The 23,202-nt window shown below is 34.6% G+C and overlaps 3 protein-coding genes and 1 long non-coding RNA gene across 4 annotated transcripts in view; 3 read left to right on the top strand and 1 right to left on the bottom strand.

Moving 5' to 3' along the window:
* Positions 1-3,035: 3,035 nt before the first annotated feature.
* Positions 3,036-3,661, bottom strand: LOC147658186 (uncharacterized). Its single transcript, XR_015290936.1, has 2 exons — positions 3,375-3,661; positions 3,036-3,296 (listed from the first exon to the last, which is right to left on the bottom strand). It is a non-coding gene; the product is annotated as an uncharacterized LOC147658186 (long non-coding RNA).
* Positions 3,169-6,452, top strand: LOC100871426 (uncharacterized). Its single transcript, XM_031918480.2, has 5 exons — positions 3,169-3,248; positions 3,626-3,843; positions 4,425-4,772; positions 5,065-5,443; positions 5,807-6,452. The coding sequence occupies exons 2-5, from the start codon at positions 3,672-3,674 to the stop codon at positions 6,180-6,182; spliced, it is 1,275 nt and encodes a 424-aa protein (XP_031774340.1). The 5' UTR covers positions 3,169-3,248; positions 3,626-3,671; the 3' UTR covers positions 6,183-6,452.
* Positions 6,453-7,849: 1,397 nt separating this feature from the next.
* On the top strand, positions 7,850-12,524 carry LOC105736283 (uncharacterized). The gene is made up of 4 exons (XM_031918440.2): positions 7,850-7,998; positions 9,435-9,734; positions 10,925-11,267; positions 11,749-12,524. The coding sequence occupies exons 1-4, from the start codon at positions 7,950-7,952 to the stop codon at positions 11,978-11,980; spliced, it is 924 nt and encodes a 307-aa protein (XP_031774300.2). The 5' UTR covers positions 7,850-7,949; the 3' UTR covers positions 11,981-12,524.
* Positions 12,525-16,885: 4,361 nt separating this feature from the next.
* The window catches only part of LOC100868058 (uncharacterized), a 92,202-nt gene continuing 85,885 nt past the window's right edge, over positions 16,886-23,202 (top strand). The window contains exon 1 of the mRNA XM_086904115.1: positions 16,886-17,166. The gene's annotated coding sequence lies outside the window, so the exon portion shown is untranslated. The remainder of the gene's footprint in view (positions 17,167-23,202) is intronic.

Here is a 23,202-nt window from a genome sequence, read left to right on the forward strand (position 1 = left end):
CTTACAATAAATTTCGCTATACATATTTAAAGAATAAAAGAATCCAAGATATTTTATTCCATTCACCTTTTCGTTCATCCCCATACTCTTCATCCTCTCCGCCACGATCATTCAAATTCAACTTCGCGCACGTTTTCCATCAAACGAACGAATCACGACGACTTTTCTTTGTCCATTGACGATTCGAGACATCGCTTCGGACAATCGTTCGCTGCTTGACCTATTTCCATCGAGCTTCCAGACATGCAAACCTTAAGGGTGAGACTCTCTTTAATGGATGGAGGGAAAACCCGTGAGAATTTTTACATCCCGTCTTTCCTTTCTTTTTTCGTTGTCCACTTGTATCCATATCGATTTACAATGATCCCTCGAAGAGTCAAAATATTCGCGAGGCATTGCTTTCGCTTTCCACGACGAGCTCTTTCTCCTTCGAAACGTACACTCCAAATGCGTATCGTATACTGAATCGTTCGACTTTCAAAACGGTGGATATAAACGAAAACAAATTCAAAGTTAAATTTCTCCCTCCTCGAATATTTCTGTTTTCCTTTAATTTAGTGTGTTTCTTATTTGTTTCTTTTCATTTTTTTTATGTTTTTGTCTTTTCTTTCGATAGCGTTACAATAAATACATATGTATGAGAGATATGTAACTCGAGAAACGTTCTCTCCTGATATATTTCTTAACTCTTTTCGATATTGCACTGCCATGATATGGAAAAGGAATGCGTGCAAGTTTTTGTTCGGTGTGATACAAAGGAAACTGCTCCTGAGAGAAATATTTTTATACTTTATGTTCATGGGAGGAATGAAAACAACGTATTGTATTTATTTGTAAAAAGAAATTTCATTTACTTGTAAATAGCATATAAATGTTACGTAATTTGTAATGTTTTTCTTTAATAATAATAATTTTTCTTAAATAATAAATAAATTAAGATTTTCGTCAAAATCTTTTGTTGAATTTTAATTTCAATTCACAAATATAAATCAATGTTATAAGGCAAAGGATTGAATATGTTCACTTGATTAATGTATTAATTTTATGAAAGATATAATTAGATAATTTAAGTTTTTTTACATAAAAAATTTGAATATAATATTGAATGAAAATATATGAATAATATTTTACAAAATTTAACAAAATGTCACATAAAAAAACTATCCATAAAAAGAAATTTTAATGATAGTATAATTATTACATTAATATAATTTATAAATGATAGTTTTCCACAAAATTCAGGAAATAAAATCTTCTCTCAAAGTTTCTTTAAAACTTTGTTATTCTCACGTCTATTTAATAGTAATAAAATTCGCATATTGCCATAAATCTCTAACTTCTTTACGACATATAATATACCTCAATTTCTTTCTAATTTTACACATTCGATCCATTGCTTTCCAATTCCTTTTACACTTCCATCACCTAATACTGGAATAATCAAGAGCTTCTCTACGATAATTCGCACAAATCTTACGATCATTCACGGATCTAGGATTTCCTTAATTATAACTCATCATTCGATCTAACAATCCAAGAAGGAGTCCAAGAAGAAATTTTCGATTCGTTAAAAACTTTTCAAGAATGAAATCTCAAAAATTTTTCAACGATAATTTTCACAAATCATGTATAAGTATTCTTTAAAGAAAAAAATCCCACAAATTTCAAATATGTATAATTCATTAAATATGAATCTTGAGATAATAAATCTGAATCCGATATATTCAAAAAAAAGTCAAATAAAAACAGATATATTATTCTCTAATAGAAATTTTTTCGATTACCATTACTCAATACAATAAAACGTATAAATAGCTACATCATCCTTTAACAGTATCTCTTTCAAGAAAGCGAATGAAAGCATCGTTTTTTTGCAGAGCAATTTTCATCGACCATTGATGGCTCGAACGAGACGGAAATCCGCGATAATCTCAACGGCGAAGCCATTCACGGAGCCGTGACACTTCCTGGTGGCCAGTCGAGCGCGAGCAATGTTGAATTCGCTGGCTGCTTCCGCAAAGTCAAGGCCAAAACTCGAAAAGTTCCTCGTTCACGTGACGGTTGATCGATACTGGCTCTGACCAAAAGTGGCAAACGAGCCGAATGCTTCAACAACGATCAAACTGCGATAAATCGAGGCTCTGCTTTCGTGAAAAGGGACCGACACGGAAGCGAGTGCGCACACGGGACGAGATATACGTATAATATCGAAATATGTAATATAATATGGCGAAAAGTTATGCGACACTTGTTAGAGACGAGATTCGACTGCTTGGAAAAGTTTGACAGGGAACGGTTGTGCGAGAGAGCTTGGATGCAACGAGGAGAGACGTTGCGAGACACAGAGATGAGTGCGTCAAGATGTACGAAAGTTGCATGCTGGTGATGACGAGGTCGCGATAGGGATGCTGAGGAATCGTCTTATTACAGGATTTAATGCCGTTTATATCAAGGGTAAGGAGGATCGTAGGGATTTTGGGAGTTGGAAATTTAATGAAGATAAGAAATTGTAGTAATGGAATTGTTTGAATTTTAGAATCTGAATGATATTATAATTTTGGTTTTTTTAGACGGATATTTATACGTACGTATTTCTTTTTTATTTTTTTTTTGAGAAAATTCTTGGAAAATTTCAGATTACAAAGATCGATTTTTATTAGTTATCGAGTTCAATGTTAATAAAGAAAACTGTTTACAGTCCCTAATTTCGCAACAGGGAAACCATACCAGACAATATGAGAGAATTGCGAAAGTCTCTAAATGACTATAAAGTTACGCAAATCGGTCAATGTTTTTATGGTTGCGAAATTCGACTAGAATAAGAAAATTAAAGTTGAATGACAGAATACTTGTGAAAGCTACATTTTGAACTATATAAGAATCATGAAATTCGATAAATGTAAATTTATGCATAGTGTGCAACAACAGATAATTCATATTGAAAATTTCTCAAACAAATCGTCGTAAATAAGAGTTATCTTATAAAGTCATTATATGGAAGGAAATTCAGGAAATGAACTCTATGACACGACACATATGATTATTAAATATTTTTAATCTCGAATGAAACGATGACTTCTCTAATCCTCGAATAATCTTTCGATTTATTAATATCTTCACGAACTCAATGATCTTTATTCAAATGGTTTTGTTTTCTGGTAAACAACTGGAACTAGTAGTCATAGTGACTTCCTGTTATCTTCAAATTATCTCTCATGTCATTGACATAATCTCGATAACCCCATTAAGTAATACTGGCCTCTCTATATCACAATTTCGATGATCTGGTCAATTAACTATAATATCATCAACTTATTATTCATAAAACTAATGCTGAATTTCTTTAAATTCCATTTATATTTTTGTCCACTTACTTTTAACGAAATAACAATGAAATATATTTTAAACGAAACTATTGATGTTTCTTTCTTTCTTTTCTTTTTTTTTTTTTTTTTTTTTTTCATTATAAAAGGCGAATTTTCACGAGATAAGTAAATAATCTCACTTCGAACGAAGCTTCAAACATTTGACACAATTTTATCGATGCAATGTTGGCAACGTGATGTTGCTACTAATCGATGACAAGCAGAAAACGAGTGTTTTTTGACGCCAGCCACTGTTTCAGCGAGAAGCTACCCATGGGACGATGAAAGAAGTGCCATTACCGAATAATGGCACCGTCGAAGAAGAAGGCAAACGGCCAACCACAGAAAAATGGAAGAATAAAGCCACGTTATCGACAACATCATAAACGGCCAAACATTTCACGCCGATTGCGTATTTATAAACCTAGCGTACGAGAAATAGTCTATGCATTGATGAATAAACATCAACATAACCAAGGTACTTTGTTATGCACAATGAATTGTTATACTTAAGGCACTTAGATAAGATTGTCATTATCATATATACACGTAGATTTTAATTATCATAGAATTATAATTACATCTATTATATTTTAATCTTTTGTCATTTTAATAATTTTCTTTTTTCATTATTTCATGATTTCTAATTATTGATCATAAAAACTTTATCAAGTGAAACAAAAGTGTTAGAAGAGTAAATTTAAAAAAAAATAAAAGATTTATTTAACTGTTATTATAACTTATTATATAAATTCTATTGAAATACGAATTTTTATAAGACAAATACAATATTTTATTTATTTATTTTTTCTTTCGTTCAACACAATATTCTCAGATGCAACGTTCCGTTTAAAATTATTAAAAGATTCCTTCTAATAGCAAGAAAGGCTCGACAATCCTTTTCGATCTCAAGCCTAGTTGCTCCGTCACCCGTTCGATAAAAGCGAAATCGCCACAGTTCCATACCGGGAGCCTGAGAGAAAAGGGACGAGAGAGATAAAACGATATTTCACGTAACGTTTCATCCTTGGAACACGATCGCGATCATGTACGTTTCAGAAAGAAAGCGAAGCAGAGCCGTGCGAGACGACAGATATCGCGGGAAAATGCGGAAATACAGGAATGCTCGAGAGTCCTCGTGCGACAGTCCTTCGTTTTGTAGCGATAGCTCGTCCATCGAAGGGTCCGGGTACACAAAATCCGTGGCAACGTCCGTGGAGAACTTGTCGAGCGTGATGGAGGCCGCAAATAGCTCGGAGACCAGCAGCACCGAGGACAGCAGCGCATCGAATATCTCGGTGAGGCCGATTGCGCTCGCCAAGGCGATCAATAACACTAGAGCGTTACTCAAGAAGAAATCTCTCGTCCAGGTCATCAACAACTACATCAAGGCTGGGATCGAGGAAGGTATCGCGTGACACCTTTCCTTTTTTTAATCTTGCTATTAGTTGAGGGCGTGGTAATTCTTTTCTTTTTCTTTTTTTGATACTGCGGAGAAAATAGATTTCGTATATTGATTTTTTACTTTTATGGAGCTGGATGAGGATTTTTGTCTTCGATTAAAAAATATTCAAGTAAAAATCATTCTTAAAATTTTTTCCTATATAGTTAGACAAAGAATAAATTTTACTATCATATCATCTATTGTATTATTATCTTTTGCATACGCAGTGAAAACGACAAGCTTTTCTATATCTAGGAAAACGACAAGCTAAAAAGTACCTTCGCAAGGCGCTTTCTTTCGGCGTGAAATCCGGTTACTTGATTCCGACCGATAGCGAAGGACAAATGATACGAGTAGCGCCAACATTGATGGACACAAAGAGGAGTAACGCGGAGTCACGCAAGAGGCGAAGAAGGGCCCGAAGGGGCGAGGATGACCCGTTAATCGGGGTCAGCAAGGATCGTCCGTCTACCCCTCCTTGGAAGATAAAAAATCGCGAGGATACGCCGAAATCGCAAGAAAATCCTTTACAGAAAAGGGGGAAATCATCGAGCTTGAAGAAGAGTCCGATTCGAAGAAAGAAAATCGAAAAACGTTCTTCGCGACGAAGCAGAAGGAAGATGACCAGGAGAAAGTTAGTTATTCAAATTATTGACACGTGTTTCTCATTGTTTAAACTTTGCAAGGAATTTGTTCTTAATTTTCTTTTCATGATAGAATTAATTTTGTTAATTAATTTATCGTCGAATTCTGTTTACTTGTCGAGGGAGAAATTGTTTAGAAAAATCAAAGTCAAATACGATTTTTTCGTTTGAAAAATTTTATTGATATTGATAATTCATACGAATTTATTATATAAATTATCAATAATTATTATTGATAAAAATTAATTTTACACGAAACGTTGTAATTTTATCTGACATATTTTATAGTACGAATTTCTCTTCACGCGAGCATGGATATTTATGAGAAATAACATCGTGTTGTTATATTTCAGAATGAATCTATTAATCGACAATTTTTGTAACGATAAAAGCGAGGAGAATTTAAAAAATCGAAGGAGAAAGCGAAGCTTGAGCAGACATGACGGCGAGAACAGACGAAATCAAAGGAGTCGACGGTCAAAGTCAGTTTGTACAAAGGAGAAAAACGAAAATTCAAGGAAAAATAGTAAAAGTTTCAGCGACAACGAAGATATCTCGATCATCAACAGTCACGAAGTCAACGAAAGAATGTCGATAGGACGGTTAAAATCGATCAGCAAAGAGAATATTTCACGAAATTGCAACGTTCCATCCGAAAATCCTGTGGAAGAGATCGAAGAAAAGATAGAAACTTTGAACGAGGAAAGAAACGAAAACGACATGATATAGTATCTGAATTAAATTATATACCGAATAGAGTTATATTACGAAGAATGAAAGAAGGAAGATTGTAAGGAATTTTTGAAGAGAAAATTTTTGTAAACTAAATTTATGAAAAGAAATTTTGATAACGTTTTATCCAATTAGGAATGTATTATTATTATTATTGTTGTTGTTGTTTTGTGTAACTTTTTTGATTCTTTATTTTTGTAATCAAATTTAGAATAAAAAAATTTTTTTTCCACCGTGAAACGTAATAAACATTCGATTATGCATTAATATCGATCATTTTCAGAATCATTAATTAATAGAATAATGGATTGAAGTAATAATTCTGTAATTCTAAAATGAAAACTGTAGATTATCCCATTGTGTGAACAAATTTACTCTCTTTTAAGAGAGCTAAAAGTTTATTTTCTACTTTGAGCAAAAATTTAAATTATATTTCTTTTTTCAATCTTAACTTCTTGTAACATTTAAACATTTTTCATGTAAAATTTCATCACGATTTTAAAGGCGAATAAAGGTTTCATTATTTAAAATGAACAAAAATTTAAATATCAAATTCAGTTTCAAATATCAGATTTCATGATAATTGAAAACACATATGAAGGAAGAAAAATATTATTATTCCAAACGATATTTCATTAATTATAATATACAAGAAAAAAACTCCAATTAACCTATTTGATCTTCAACTGTGAAACAAAGAAAATATAGTGATACATCAAAAACAAGAATCAATAATAACTTGTTTAATCCAATTAAAAACTATCATTTTCCACCCAGGAAATCTTGACAATTGGACAGAATAAATAATTATGCATGAGATTCTATTCGGTGTCAATAAATACAAATCGATATCGTTCTCTCTCAACCCACACACGACATCTTCTCGGTCGTTCGCGCCACTGTCGACGACACGATGTGTTTGACCTCGTCACTCTTCACGGGTTACACGGCCTCGAGATGATCGCCTATTGGTCGATCCACGAGTCGGAAGTCGCCATGATTCTTCCAATGTGTACGTCCATGCACGAAAAGTGGATAGAAGGGTCGACAGACGGAAAATAGTTCAGATGTTATAAAGTGCTGGTTCATAATGGGACCTTAATGCGAAATTGGAGAGTACTTTCTTCCGCGTACATGTAATAATATATCGAAAATTAAACAAGGAATTAAAAAAGAAAATGCACGACGAATTTTTCTCGATCGTATTTGGAAAGTGACGAATTAAAAAAATTACTCGTGGCGGTATATTTTTATTTAATCTGATTATTCAATTTGCACAACTTTTAATGTTCTTGCAATTTGTTAAAAAAATTGCAGATATCAATAATTTTAAATCAAAAAAGTTCTAGAAACAATATCTGGAATTATCTTTTTCTCGTTAAAAAAAATATAAGTTTAATAAAGTATTGTTTCGATTCAAGTGGTAAGCGTCTTCGACAACTTCACGTGATGAATCACCCCGCCTACTTTACGAAACGCGCGCGAAGATAACGAAAAACGAGCAAATGCAGCGTGACAGGCGGAATTTTGCTGTTTTATGAAAAAGAAGAGAATAGGCGAAAGGAACCGACGGATTGGCACCGCCGGGCGTGCCTCTCTTCCTTTCATCAATGTTCTGGAAATTCACAAACAAAATTTCGCGCCACGACCAACGAAAATCTTAGAAAAAATTTGGGTCGTTTGACGAAATCCTTTTGGAAAAACGGCGGCTCGTAAGCAGGTGCGGACGTCCCGAAAAATTTCGGATTCAACAGTAAGCACAAAATGGCCCCCATAAAGAGACGTCCTCATGCGCGAAGCCACCACAAGATGAGTGAGTGATCATCTTGAAAAAAAAAGACTTGATAGGAAAAGTGATTAAATTCCCTCTCTTGTATTCGCGATATTCGAACTCACGTTGTGTCAATAAGTATATTCTTTGATTTTTGTTATTTTCGCGAGGGCCAACTTATATTAAAATGTTCTGCTCGATGAAAAATTTTCAATCCTCTTCGATTTTTTGCGAAAAAAACAAGCAACCGAATTGAAATATTATTTAAAAAAAAAATTCCAACGCATTTGTTAAAACTAATTGTTTAATTATTCATATTTTGACAATTCGATCGATCGATCGAAGTGTAGAATTATTTGATATCCAAATAAATACGTTTCTTTTTTTTTAGCGTCTTATATAATATCGAAATGATATACTCACCTCGATCTATTACGAGATTAAATATTAGAAATGTTCCGATTAAATAGTTTTATTAATATCGACAAGGTTAAAATACTTACCCGTTTTTTCTCTCCAAAATAGAAACACGATGGCTACCAACCAGGCTTTGACACGACCGACTATTTTCTTATTACCAATAATTGTCACGAAAGCAATCGTTCATAGTTCCAACGTTTATTTTTGTTTACTACATTAGACGCCCGTTCGTTCAAATACTTTATATTCTTTGTGTCATTTTTCAATCGATTCGAACGATCCGGAGTATCAAGCTTCGCTCAATACTTGCAACGCGGAACATCATTTCCCTCGTGAATTCCATTACGTACCTCTACCACCGTGGTATTTCTCAATTGTTAAAAAGAACGAAAAAACGACTTCTAATCTTTCGTTTCATTTCCAGATTACATTTCAAGCCGAATCTTTCTCGACTTCGCGATAAACTTTTATGATTCGAGATTTTGAAGAAATGGGATATTTTTTTAAATATAGGACAATTCATATAAAATATATATATATATATATTTCATCGTTAAATTTTGCAAATCTGATTTTCAGGATTTATGCTTGAATTTTAAAAATTAAAAATTTCAAAACTTCGAATCCTCGTTATTCAGAATTTCCCATAATCGGAATTTTCCTATTCTCAAACGCCCGTTTGCGTGTTTGAAATTGAAAACATTATCTTCTGAACTTTAGAATCACTACTCTCCAATATCCATCCTCCAACTTTTACGAACTCCGAACGTCAAATTTCTCAGATCACTCTCACCCTCTCGAGAATGTCGATAAATGCTCGCATGCCAACAAGAAATGCCAATAAATTCTCGCCGCGTCTCTCCCACTTGGTCAAACAGACTAACTATCCTCGAACACCTTTTTTTCTCCCAATGAATTTTTCATTAGTTCGAATTGGAACGTGACGACGATTCACGCCTGTAACGAATCCTGCTTCGTCGTTCGCGCGAAAAAACTTTGTCGAAACGAAGTTCATCCCCTTTCCAATCGGATGATCTGGGTGATTGTTCACGTTTCAGAGCTGCGACGCAAACCCAACATCTCAAAGCTTGTGTACAAATTTCTCAGCCTCGAGAGGGGTAGAGGGCAGCAGATCGGCGAGACGTTGCAGAATTACATCGGCCCGAAGTGTTCGATCTGTAAACGATTTAAACGCCGTGAAGAAGCTTCGAATTCTCAGGATTCTCAGCCTGGCGGCAATATGGCCAACAAAAGAAAAGAGTCGGCGAGGAATTCCAAGATTCACCGTGTGAAACGGCGGCAAACCTCCAGGGACCAAACTCTCTCGTCCTGCATGCACAAGGGCAGCGGAGGGGAGGGTAAGAGGAAATGAAAGTAAAGAAAATTTTGTCCGAGTGATGATACACTGTTCGAAAAACGGATTGAGAGATTGTTCGATGTTTCTTGGTTTATGATAGAATTATCACGGAATATGAATTTTTTTTTTTTCTTTTTTTCTTTTAACGTTCCGATGCTTTGAGTTTCTTTTGTGATTTTCTTTTTTTATAATTCTTTGATACGTGAGTATGATTACGATTAAATTGATTTTAAATATCGATAAATCAATGATTTAATTATTAATATGTGAGAAATATTGCGTTAAACAATATTTATTATGAATTGAAAACAGACGAGTAGAACGAACAATTGTGTTAAAAATATAATTCTGATAATTGTTTACGTTTATTTAAAGATCCGTTTATTAAATGGAATAATGAATGATTCGCGCCTAAAGATAATTATTTAGTATTTATAAATTCGTCTGGACATAATCTGTTTCTGAATAACATTTATTATATTTCCGGGGATAATTGTTTAATGAGCATAAAAAGCTCGGGACAATAGATGAACTTTTTATTAGTAAAGCTGTAAAAGTACGATGAAAATGATTAATTAACGCAACAGAGAGTTATCATTATTGGAATCGATTAAACGAAAATCTGATTTCCATCTATCTATCTCGTGTTTAATATATCTAAATAAAACAATAAGCGTACGACCATTTCTCTTTTATGCGGTAATACATTTAATCCGAAATTAACAATTTACACATTCTGTATCTCTGTATCTTTCCGATAAACAAATACCGCAGAAATTAATTAAAAATCGAAAACACATATAGATAAATAAATATCGTACACAATGGAATCATTAAAAAAAAAAAAAAGAAAACTTACAAACAAAATACGCAAAATCTGTATTGCATTTTTTAATTATTATCTGTGATTAAATATTGAAATTTTTTGACTCGATATTAATTAAAATGTAAATATCAGATACACTGATGATCATACTTTAAGAAATACACGATATTTTTCTGATTGGAATTATATCATAAAAAAGAGAGATAAAAAGGATCATTCATTAAACTTCCAACCACTGCTACGTCAAATAAATACCAAACACACTCGTTACACTTTCTGCTTAATAAATTAAATTTCCTAATTATTTTAATTATTATATCATCGCTTGCAATTAAATATTCAAATCCTGTACGTTCGCTTTACAGGTATAAAGAAAATGAAGAAATATATTCAGAAGGCGATCAATTTCGGGGTGGAGTCGGGCTATCTGATTCCAAAAGACACGGCGTACAAGGTTCTCCAGGTGTCATCGGATCTAATGAACGATAGTAGTTACATAAACAAAGGTCGCGACGTTTCACAAGTTAGGGATAGAAGTCCACGTCATACGCCCATTAGGTTCGAAGATTACGAGGTGCAGGATGCTAGAAGGCGACGAAGAAGGAAAGGTCGAAGAAGAAGAAGGAGCAGAAGACGAAGAAGGTCGAGGAGTGGATCCAGGAGACGAAGAAGATCGCATAGAAGGAGGCGCGGAAGGAGGCGTGATGGGTAATTGTATTAAGTTAATTTTATTAGCCTCGAAATTTTATTAAAGTTCATAAAAAAAAAAGTGCACGACATTCTCCTTTCCCGTTATCTTATTTATTCCATTATTCCTAAGGAAGAAAGCAAATAGAATTTGAATAGAACGTCTCGAGAATATTTCTCGAGATTATTCGCTACGAGTAAATATTTTATCGTTCAAATCTTTCTTTATTTCTATATTTATGAAAAATTTAGATATGAAAAGATATACGAAGAGAAGCACACGTTGTGATATTATTTAACGAAACAAATTTAAGCTAATCTATTGTAATTAACTATGAATTTATAGTACTCGAATGTTTCGAAATACTTGAATACGAAACTATGATTATTACAATTATTATTACTTTTATTTCCTTGGGAAACGATCTATCTGTTTATTAATGAAATTATTAGAATGAAATGATCATCGTAAATAATTATTCGAACGAATGACGCGTTTCAGGACCGATGGAGAAGAGGTAGTCGAAAACGAAGATGATTACGAGTTCAATAATCAGAATGAAAAAAGGAAGAGTCCGGAGACTGTGAACAGAAACGATGAAAACGAACGAATGAATCAGTCTGACGAGGAGAAGACGATAGATAAGAAGGAGGACGATGGGTCGGATCTGTCCATCGACGAGGACGAGACCGAGGACGAGGACGAAAAGAAGAGGGAGGATACGAATAAATAATTAAACGTGGACGCACCTGGCAAAAATTGATTACCGACAGTGCGTGTCGTGAGAGTATTTTTTGAAACGTACGACGTGAGACGATTCGACTTACACTGAAAAAGAAAAATATAATGAAATGTCCTGTGATAATTTTTTAGTGGAATTCATCTTGTAATCGACAGTTATGTTAAAATGTTGCTCGGTCATTTATTATGGTCGTGGTGATTATATAAGTGTACAATATATATATGATACATGTCTACCGGATAATAAAACAATAGTATTGTGGAAATAACATGACATTCGTTTTAAGTGCGAAGATTAACTTTTACAAGTTTCACTTCTGTATAGATACATGTAAAAGCAAATGTGTTTTTAAAATAGATATATTTATAGTAGCTTGGAGTTACATTTAGAGTGGTCACAGCATCTATATAACTCGAACAACTAAAGATAATCCGCTATTTATATACCATAATGTAGCAGATACAAAAATTAAATATTAATTTGTTAGAAATTATACAATAATTAAAATTTTTATTCCAATTCAATAAACAAGAAATGTATTATTTAATTTTTTATTACACAGAAGCCTTCCTATAGAAAGGTGAAAATTTCGCATATTCGTTCAAATTAAAAAAAAAATATATATTATCGATTTTAATAAAATATTGTGCGTGTTGCTAACACACCCACATATAAATTTAACCCATCGTACCTTTTCCAATGTCGTGACCCATAAAAGGACAGTCTAATTTCACCCGTTATATCGATTCGAGGTTCCACGAAAACCGCACAATCACGAATCAAACAGTCCCCTCGTCATGGGAACATTCACCTTCGTTTCGAACGAGCAAACGACCCCTCCCCCGATGAAATTATTAAAAGCTCACCTTCTAAGTGAGGGAAGGCAAACAGGCGCACCTGTATAATCCTCGTCGCTTAAATAGTTCATTGGTGACAAACGGACACGAGGGAATCATAGAAGAATTCTTGGATCGATGATTCAATTTGAATCGAGCCTGATAAATTCGAATCGTATGTGAAAATCTTAAATGGTGGAAAGGATGTTATCTCGTAAACCTTAATTGGATAGCGACGAATGCTTGCAATAAGCTTGAAACGTGAATCCTTTGAAAAACAAAAAAAGGCTCCGTGTTTTATTTCGTTAGATTTTCATCGACCTTGACTCGTTGCTCGATTGTGCGCGTACGTTAGAGATGTAAAATCTATGTAAGAATATGATATACCTGAATTTCGAGAGGAAAATGATTTTTTTTTTTTTTTACGAAAATTGAATATTTTGGTTTTTAAATTATATATCTCGTCTGTTTGCGAGAACGTTGTTCTTTTCCCTTGAATTAATTAAATATTGACAGAATTGTGTAGTTACAAATCTACGCTTGATTCCAATCCAATTTTCTTCCAACGTTTTTATTTAATTCATCGATGCACGCTATGTTCGTGAAACTAGCAATTTTCGGAAATTTCGTTCCATTTATTCTCAAACGGTATATTCTTACTAGGAAGATCAACAACGAAAAATTTATTCTTCCAAGTTTCACGAAAATTTCTATTGTTTGTAATATAATAGCAACGTAACGAAACCAAAAAAAAAAAAAAAAGAATAATATTAATTACGATTCGTTAAAAGCACGTTTTTCACAATTACAGAAATATTTATCAGACAATTCAAAGGAAACAAAGTTGAATAAAAAGAGAAAGAAGCATCGTACAAAATCTCCAGAATATAAATAGCGAAATCAAAGGAAGCTAGAGAAACATACCGTTACCCAAAGTTCTACTCCACCCCCTGTTTCCAACTCCTATCTCAAAATCCCATAAAACGCGGAGAAGGAGTTTCGCATTCCTTTTTCCTCGCCCTCCACCCGCAGCAATCTTCCACAATTGCGAGTGGATCGTGCGATATTTTCCCCGCGAATTCGACCGCCACATACTATAGATAAGCTGGTCGAAGCACTCACGAAATTGCCTACACGCGAAAAGCGGCGCGATTTCCTGGAGCACATCGGTCCAGTGACTCTCATCCCATTCCATGCGTGCAACCATGGCCAAGTACTTGACCTTCACCGGCCCGTGAACCCCGAAAATTTACGACCGATGTCCTGCCCTCCTCTCTCTCGCTCTCCACCATGCTGCCTTCGCATTCTTTGTCTTCGTTCGTTCGATGGTATCGCGGTTACGTGGCATCCTCCTCTCCTCGTTGCACGCGCGGTGCACGCCGATCGATGGCCGGTTTGCACGAAGGGCGCAATGTTTCCCGCTTCGACGGCGCACAATGCGACGAAGCCGCGGCTTTTCAACCTATCCCTCCGCAGGGAAAGTCGAGAACGGTGTTTCGTGGTTTGGTAAAAAGCGGCTGACGTCGCGCCAAATGACACGCTTGGCGTCGTTCAAGGGTGGCTTATGTATTCTGATTTCGTTCCTTTGAAGGATGTCTCTTTTCTTCTCTCTCTCTCTCTCTTTTTTTTGTTCGACTTTTCGAACGATACGATCGATATTATGAGTGATGGAGGAGAATATCGAAGATGGTACGTTTATTTTCGTTCGTGGATTTCTTCCTTTTTTTTTTTAATTTTAATTTTATCTTCTTCTTCAATTTTTTCGATCGACGTTCGAATTGGAATTAAGATGTTATGTTGGAATAGATGCATTGGAATCTATCGATTGGTTAATGTTCGGTGAGATTGATGGTACGACGAAATATTGAAAAGATTTGTGGAACCAATTTATAGGATTTAGTTATTGCATTATTATGTGGTAGTTAGCTAGAGAAGAGAGAATTATTACGAGAGAATTTATCAGCAATGGTAACTTTAAACTTATGATTTACGAAGTTACACTGATAATATTCAGTTCAATTGTGCAAGATGGCCCTGGCAAGTTTGGAGCAAGAATGGGAGTTGCACGAATTGTTATCAAATATAATTCTACATTAAATGTTGTACTAAATGCATCATTTATTAATTACGTGATATTGTAAAAGTAATAGATGTTATATTTTTAAAATTTTTGTTATATTAATGTTAAATAAAACAAAAAATTAAAAATATTTCAAATAAATAGTGCAAAAATATTTATATAAAATATCGATATTTAGATATAAATATTTTTGTAAATTCATATTTTAAAATATAAATAAAAAAATAGAATATTACGTGAATTCTGCATATGTTCTGTATATTTTCAATAAATAAACATTCTCTATCTATTTATTATTGATATATCATACATAAAATAATTTGTTCCTTAAAACGTACATGATATCAGAATTGCACAATATCGAAATAATCCTATATATTATTTTATAATCCAATTATAAAATAAAACTTTGTATTTTATCTCTTATTTTCTTATCTTATGTTCTTATCTTAAATTATTTTATTCGAATAATAATGTATTTACAAGATAAATATTATAATATTGCAATCGGATATTTCACATTTAAATTTGATTATAGAAGCATAAAAATATTTTTTATATAGCAGAATTTTTATCTCCAAACTAATGTCTCGATAAATATAAATATTCTAAATTTCTATCTATCTTGTATTTTTTTACTTTTTATCTCCTTTTTTAAATACTATATCTCTTATGAAATTGTTTGTCATTTTATTAGTAGCATTATTACTTTTATTTCGGATAAAAAATGTCGTCCAATGTAAAGCAAACAATTCATCACACCAACATAAAAATCACTTTCACTCTCTACCCCAAACTATCTGCCTGGAAATAATCCAAGCCCATCCCATTAAATTTTCACCCTGATCTCTCTATTCATCCCGAACAATTCTCCTCCTTGTACACCTACATCCACCACAAACGCTATACATTCCAGTATTCACACCTAACAACTCACTCCATGTTCCATTCATTTCCATCACTCATCCTGGATCCCCAATCTCTCAACCACTAACAACTGACAACAACAAACGCGATCAAAATCAAAATTTTCTGCGTAAACAGGCCAGAGACAAAGAGAGAGAAAAAAAAACCGAGAATAAAATACTCGAGAATTATTCGCTAATGGATATTACGTTGAAAATGAAAATCACTCTCAATGACTATCTATGGAAAATTTAAATTATTTAAATCTTTAATTAAAATATTAAATTACGATGTAATAATTCGTAACCCTTGGGCTACGAACATCCATTTGAGAGAATTAATTCTCGCTGTGTTTAACGCGAAAGTTATTCTTTGGCATTCGCGTTAACATTTCACAAAAATGTTTTCTCAAATCCTTTACCACACCAATTCTCAAGATTAAAATCTTCAGGGTGTATGCATACATTTGAGGCTAAAACTCTCAAAAATTCACACTAATTCAAACCAAAACAAGATGAGATCAACTATTCGATAATAACTTTCACTTTCAACGAACTAGCGTTAAAAAATAACTCCCAACAACTTTCCAAACTTACGAAACTTTCTCTTTAATCAACGCTCTGTCCTCTGTTCGAAAACGTGCAAAAGTTCCTTCTAAATTTAAAGAAAAATATATTCTCAAACCAAAAATTCAGAGTCTCTCTTCCCTTACCTTCAAAATACGAATTCATCTAAGAATAAAACTCTCGTTCTCTCGTCAATTATTTCTTCTTTCCATCTCTTCTTCTGGTTAACAGCGAAAAGTTACTCCAAAAAGAAAGAAAAAGAACAGCAACAACTCTCAAGGCATCCGCAAAAAATATCCTCGACAACAATTCCACGTTGAAATGTATTCGCACCCTTGGAAAGTGGCGAGCGTCGACCGGTCGACGATTGCGCACCACGTGGCTTCGAGTTCGCGCCAGTAGGGGTAGACTGCGGACGGGGGTAGGGGAAGGGCGGCGGGGTGGGGACCGTCAGACGACCCCCTCCGCCCCGTGATTCCGTGGATCCAGAAGGGAAAACGACGGCTTCAGTCGGCACGCGGCGTCGCGACGCACCTCATCGTACACGCGTTTCGCGTATCTCGAAACCGGAAATAGGCTCGAGGGCCTGTGCGCGTGTGTGAATACATTTCTTGGGAGATCAGTTGCACGGAGGGATCGTGCGAAAGGGTAAGAGAGGGTTGTGAAGTGAGAGGGTGGAGGTTTCACTTCCCGGTGGCGTCGACTCCAGCGTCGACGTTCCTTGAACTTTGGACGACGAGCGGCCGTGAACGTCCTTCCTTCTCTCGCGTCTTCCCTCGGCGAGGCACGGTGAGTCTTGACAGGAATTTGTTTCGATACGTTGACTTTGTTTGCCTTGTTTGTTTTGCTTTTTCTTTTGCGCCACGGATAAGGCGCAAATCGATTAGAAAGTTTTCTGAGAAGCGAGGATAGATTGTTGTCGTCGATAATTTCTCGAGAAATTTGAACGGGATACTCGACTTTAACGAAGGGGAGGGGGTATGCAGGAGACAGGAAGAAGGTAATCGAAAGTGATTATTGGATAGATTAAATGGATAGTGTCGGAAGCGAAGGTAACAAAATGTAAGGTTCTTGTCCGGTTTTTTATGACACGAAATCAGAAATATATATGTATAGATTATAGGAATAAATTTGATGCTTTTTAATATTTATAACGAATATATTCATCATTATCATTGTTATTATTATTATTATTATTTGTACGAATTTTGAATAAATAAGAAACGATGCGTGGAACGTGATGAATATTTTTGCGATATATATTTACAAAAATATTTTCAAAATGTACAATATACGTGTTGCAATACGTTATTCGGCTAATATCGTCGCGTGCATTAACATTCATTAACTCGGGCAAATTCCATAAATCTCTGTATGCGTAGCAACCATTACGATATCTTAAAATTCAACGCGACGATCCAACATTATCAATTATGTTGCGATGTTCAATTACATAGGAGCGTTTCGCGCAATTACGCGGGAGTTAACCAAGCGTGGTTAGTTTGCTATAATCGCGATGCGTTTGTGTAACGACACGGATAATGAAATCAGCGGAAGTTGCCTTATCGATACACGCTCATCTAATTACCGGTACGGTTGACAGAGAAAAAAGAAACTATATCGATCGAGCCAATTACCGGAAGAAACTCCGAGAGAAGAATTCCAATCAATTCGTCTAATTGCTATTCAAATCAATTGGAGAAAATTCGATCGTTTATAACTCTCGTGTGCTTGCTTGCGAATTTGACGCAAAAAGAAGAAGAAGTAGAAGACAATGGGAGATCAGGAAGAGTGGAGAAGGACAAACTCGGTTGAAACACTTTGATGAAACTCTCCAACCAACTTTCCATCTTCCACCACTCGACTGTTATTATCTAATCCGAGACGAGGATACGCACGGATTAATTAAATAGAACACGAATGCACCAAGTTGGAAACTTTCCGAGCTCGAAGCAGTCTTGTTGGGTAATTGGGTGATCAGAGACTAGAAAATATTCTCATCTCCTTTTAAACTCGACTTCAAGTTTCTCGATGATCCAACAGAAACGTCGAATGTCCGACGTTGCACCTCAACGTTCGCGAATTCTTATTTTCCACTCGATTTTCTCTCGCTCGTTCCTTTTCATTTCCCTTTCTCTTCCCCATATATATATTTAAGCTTCCCTTCATATGGAACGACGAATTCTTTCGCGGAATAGAAAGAAATTTCACCGCGTGGAAACCACGTTTCCCATGGTAACGTATAACATTCGACGAAATAGAATCCAATAATCCCATCGACATTCCCTCTGTAAATTGGTGACTTCTATGCAATTTTATCGGCGTCTGCCTGACAAATGCATATTGGACTTGGTATCGAATCCAGAAAGATCCAATCTTAAAGGATATTCCACGGGAATCTATCGTTTTAAAATATATACTTTATTTATCGCTCGTATTAAATTTTTTTTTCTTGTTTCTTTTCTGATCTCTCTCTCTCTCTCTCTCTCTCTCTCTCTCTCTCTCTCTCTCTCTCTCTCTCTCTCTCTCTCTCTCTCTCTCTCTCTCTCTCTCTCTCTCTCTCTCTCTCTCTCTCTCTCTCTCTCTCTCTCTCTCTCTCTCTCTCTCTCTCTCTCTCTCTCTCTCTCTCTCTCTCTCTCTCTCTCTCTCTCTCTCTCTCTCTCTCTCTCTCTCTCTCTCTCTCTCTCTCTCTCTCTCTCTCTCTCTCTCTCTCTCTCTCTCTCTCTCTCTTTTCCTTCCTTTTGGATAATTTCAACCGACGAAATATCCGACGTATTCGATTCGTATTTCGATATCGATCCTACTATTCCCTTCTTCTTCTCTTCCCCTCCTATCGTGTTTACTAATTAAACGATTCCGAGTTAAAATATTCAATGAAATCCTCTCCCTTCGGTCTAGCTCCCTCAGAAAATCCCCTTTCGTAATTACGTCATCACGGCGATTCGTCTTTTCCTTTGTGCACGTTCGTTAGTTATTATTTATATAAGCGTTTTATACGATAAATTTGCACGATCGAGAATACCTCGAATCGTTTCTTCCGTAGATATATTTCCGTAGATCTCTCTATTTTATTTCGATTAGAATAGAAAATTTTTCCAATATTTCTTTCGATTCCCGCTTTTTAATCCCAGTTATAATCTTGTTCTGGTACTTGATCTTTTAATAATGTTTGCATTCTTATAATTATTTCCTAATGAGAATCATTAACGATATTATTCCTGTATTTAAAATTCCCTTTACGCTTACATTCCGCGTTAATTTTAAACCACTTTGTAACATCGCTCGAAGCATGGATTACTTATAATTCTGGCTCGATAAAGGGAAGTTGAATTCGTAACGAAGTTTGACTCGAACTCTATTAGAATTTCAATTCTACGAATTGGTGATTATGCAGATTATTATATTGTCATATCGTGCCTTTCGCATTATCGAATCATATACGTAATTTTCAATATTGCATCATCGAGGATACGAGGAAAAAATATGACCGACACAACAATCATAATTATCTTCAAAAAAGAAAAATAAAAAAGAAACATTCTCATAAAACAAGAGAATTAAGCGAATTAAAATTAAGCGAATAATAACGAATGGAAACTGAAAAATGAATTACACCTTTGATTTCGTTCTCAAAAGCTTTTAAGTATCAACTTTAATCCATGACGAATTTAATCTTCACAAAGTACTTAGCACAACGCATTTAAAGTTTCCCGTGGCGGGGCAAAACTCATCGAGTTGCAAGGAGAGAAAGCAGCTCAGAATTCAAATTTATCAGATCTTAATCACTGTTGATGGAACTTCGACTGTTCTTCGAAATGTTAAATCGTTGAAATCTGATTCAATGGAATTGAGTAAAAGCGATTCGAAATGAATCACGAATTTGTCGGGGATTAAGCATCTGGCGAAGAAACTTGGCTTGAAATTTCTCTGTGTGTGGAAATGTGCATAGCGAATCGTTAATCTAGACCGAAGGTTGGCTGTTGCGATTATGTGCATGCATGCCGGCGCCTGCCGCCACCTCCGGCTCGTAACATTGAATTTTATCCGCCTCTGTCTTGTGTCGCGCCATCTGCCACTTATCTTTACAACGAAAGTGCATTTTTTAAAAAATATCCCTATCGTAACTTGTTTGAAAACGTTATTTTGTTGTTTAGAAATTGCATTTTTTTATTCAAGGATACGTGTATTTCTTGAGATTCGTTGACCGATAAAGTTTATTACATTAAAGATTATTTTTTTATAATGGCGTACGTATTTTCGAAGATTACAGCGTGCGAAACAAAAATGAGTTGACTATTAAAATTTATTATATTTGATCGATTTTAGAGAAGTCTGATATTTTCATTTTCAAACAATTGACATTTTTATTTATTAATATATTCCATATGTTTTAATTTTTATTCATGATTGAAATTTATCTTTTTATTAATAACTCGAATTAATTGCTTCGGGATACAAATGTACAAATGACAGATTCTATACCGGGAGTATTAAAATAAAATTAAATTAACGATAAATGCACTATTGCATTTTATGAAATACATACACATCGTTTTATTACACCTAGCACGAATTATCATTCTAATAATACGCGTTATATGTTTCACGTGTATTATTAAATTACATCTACATTTCATTCGTATCATTTTTCACTCGTTAAAGTGTACCAATATAGAGTTGAGTTCTATTCTTCAACGGTATTGATAATATTTACTTTACTCCAACCAAGTGAGAACGTGTTCGAAACATGTTCCATTATAAGAACGATGAATTCCGCACGATAAAGTTGAACAGGTTCATTAATAAACGAAGGCTGGAATTGAGCCGAACATTTTCTCAAGATTCATTTGCTTTGAATAAAATATTTTATCGAATTCGATTGAAATACTTGAAATTTTAAATATAAAAATTGCACTAATTGTATTATATTTTTTTTTATACTCGCGTAAAATTACATCGAGCAAAATTATGTGATAAATTAATTTTCTAAAGATCAAAATATGTATAATGAAAAGAATGACACTTCGCCACTATCTTTTTGAAAAAATACATATCCCTTTACGTAAATTATTTAATTTGCAAAATTGAATGTAATCCATAACTTTTCGTTAAAATTTTTCTAAAAAAAAAGAAGCCGGATAAGTGTCCACATGCTTTCCAAATTAAAGGACGATACACTTTCTCAAAAAAGCAAGCATAAAATTATATTTCCACGTATAACAATTTACAAATTAAATACAACCCACAAAATATAGATAATACACAAAGAAATGAGCATCCTTGTTAAGATTCTTTTAAAAAGAAAAAAAAAAAAGCACTTTTCCACGTGTTCGTTACATCACCAAGCAACACGTCCCATCACTCGACCAAACATTCATTTCAATGAATGTAATTTACGATGGAGGACGATGGCCAAAGGGATCGTGAGGGTGATGTCAATTTTCCTCCTCCGAGTTGTTGGAGCAATTCTACGCGTGTCGTCCAAGCTTGAGCGCGGGGAGGAGGACGGACACGTGCCGTGAAGAAAGTCCACGAGAGGGGAGGAAGAGAGAAATTGCACGTGCAGTTGCAATTGTTCCGGGCGTGCAGCACACGCTTCATTCGATAAGATATTGTACCGCCCACGGGAGGCTTTGAATAGGGAAAACTGCATTCAATGACCGACTTCTCGGAAGGAAGTAATAGGGTTGGCCGTCCTGAACGGCCAGTATCCACCTTATCAGTCGTGGAAACTACGAGACGTTGCGAGTAGCGAGGATAACTACTTTTGCACTCGTTGTTGAAACGAAACTCGACTCGTGGCTCAGTTGTCGTGATAACCGTTGCTGCAAGAATTCTTTTCTCCATTTCACCTTATTTCGGTGACGCGTGTGTATATTGAAAAGGGAAAGTTTGTAATTAAAGTGCGACTTTGTAATTAAATTGTCCATTCCTATTAATTTCGTTGGTGGTGAATTTTGAGAATAATGAGTAAAATCGTAATGGAAAGATGAAAATTTTTATTTACGATATTTCTCGAATGAAGAATTATTTAATAATGCTATTATGAAATATTAAAGAGATGGCGAACAAATTAAAAACGTAAATGGAAATCTTTTGTGTTCTCGATTAATGTTCTCGTATTTGCAAAGAGAAATCTGACAGGAGGGATATTAAGAAAGTTAAAGGGATGAGTAAAAACCTGGTAAATTGTACGTCTTACAAATTGGACTGGAAAGGAAACAGAGGAAAATCGTTCCCGTAGTGGTGGAGGATTTTCAATCGTGGAAATCGTGGAAACCTCGTATAGTGTCTTTCAATGTACACACAAACCGTGTACAAACCCTTTCCCCCCGTGTTTTTCCTACAACAGGGACACGTTAACCTTCTTTATCCACGATCGACTTTCGAGAAATCTATAAGACGAACGGCTGCAACCATCGTTTCTTTCCAGCCCTGGACTTAACATTTAGAGCATGAAAATTTTTGAGACGATTTAGTTTAGTTACCTGCACACGATTTCGTGTTTCACAAGAATCAGAGAGAATATACGAACAGTAAAGAACCTCTAAAGATTTTGAGAGAAATGATATGGAAATTTTATTCATATCTACGTTCAAAATTTGTATTGTACAAATTGTATGGATTAAATAATCAAATGCAAATCTTGAGTTAAATATTTCAGAAATTCAATATAATAATTATATTAATTATCTGTTTCGTATCAAAAATATAATATAAACAACGATTAATCATGTTTCATCGTGCTCAAATATCAAATATTCCCTTTACCTTTTAATTAAAAAATAATTATATCGTTGTTCAAATTTTTCTTCCTGATATTGA

This window comes from Apis florea, unplaced genomic scaffold (genome assembly GCF_048593485.1).
Source record: "Apis florea isolate Af1SG1 unplaced genomic scaffold, ASM4859348v1 contig_2350_pilon, whole genome shotgun sequence".
In the NCBI taxonomy this organism is placed as follows: Eukaryota; Metazoa; Arthropoda; class Insecta; order Hymenoptera; family Apidae; genus Apis; species Apis florea.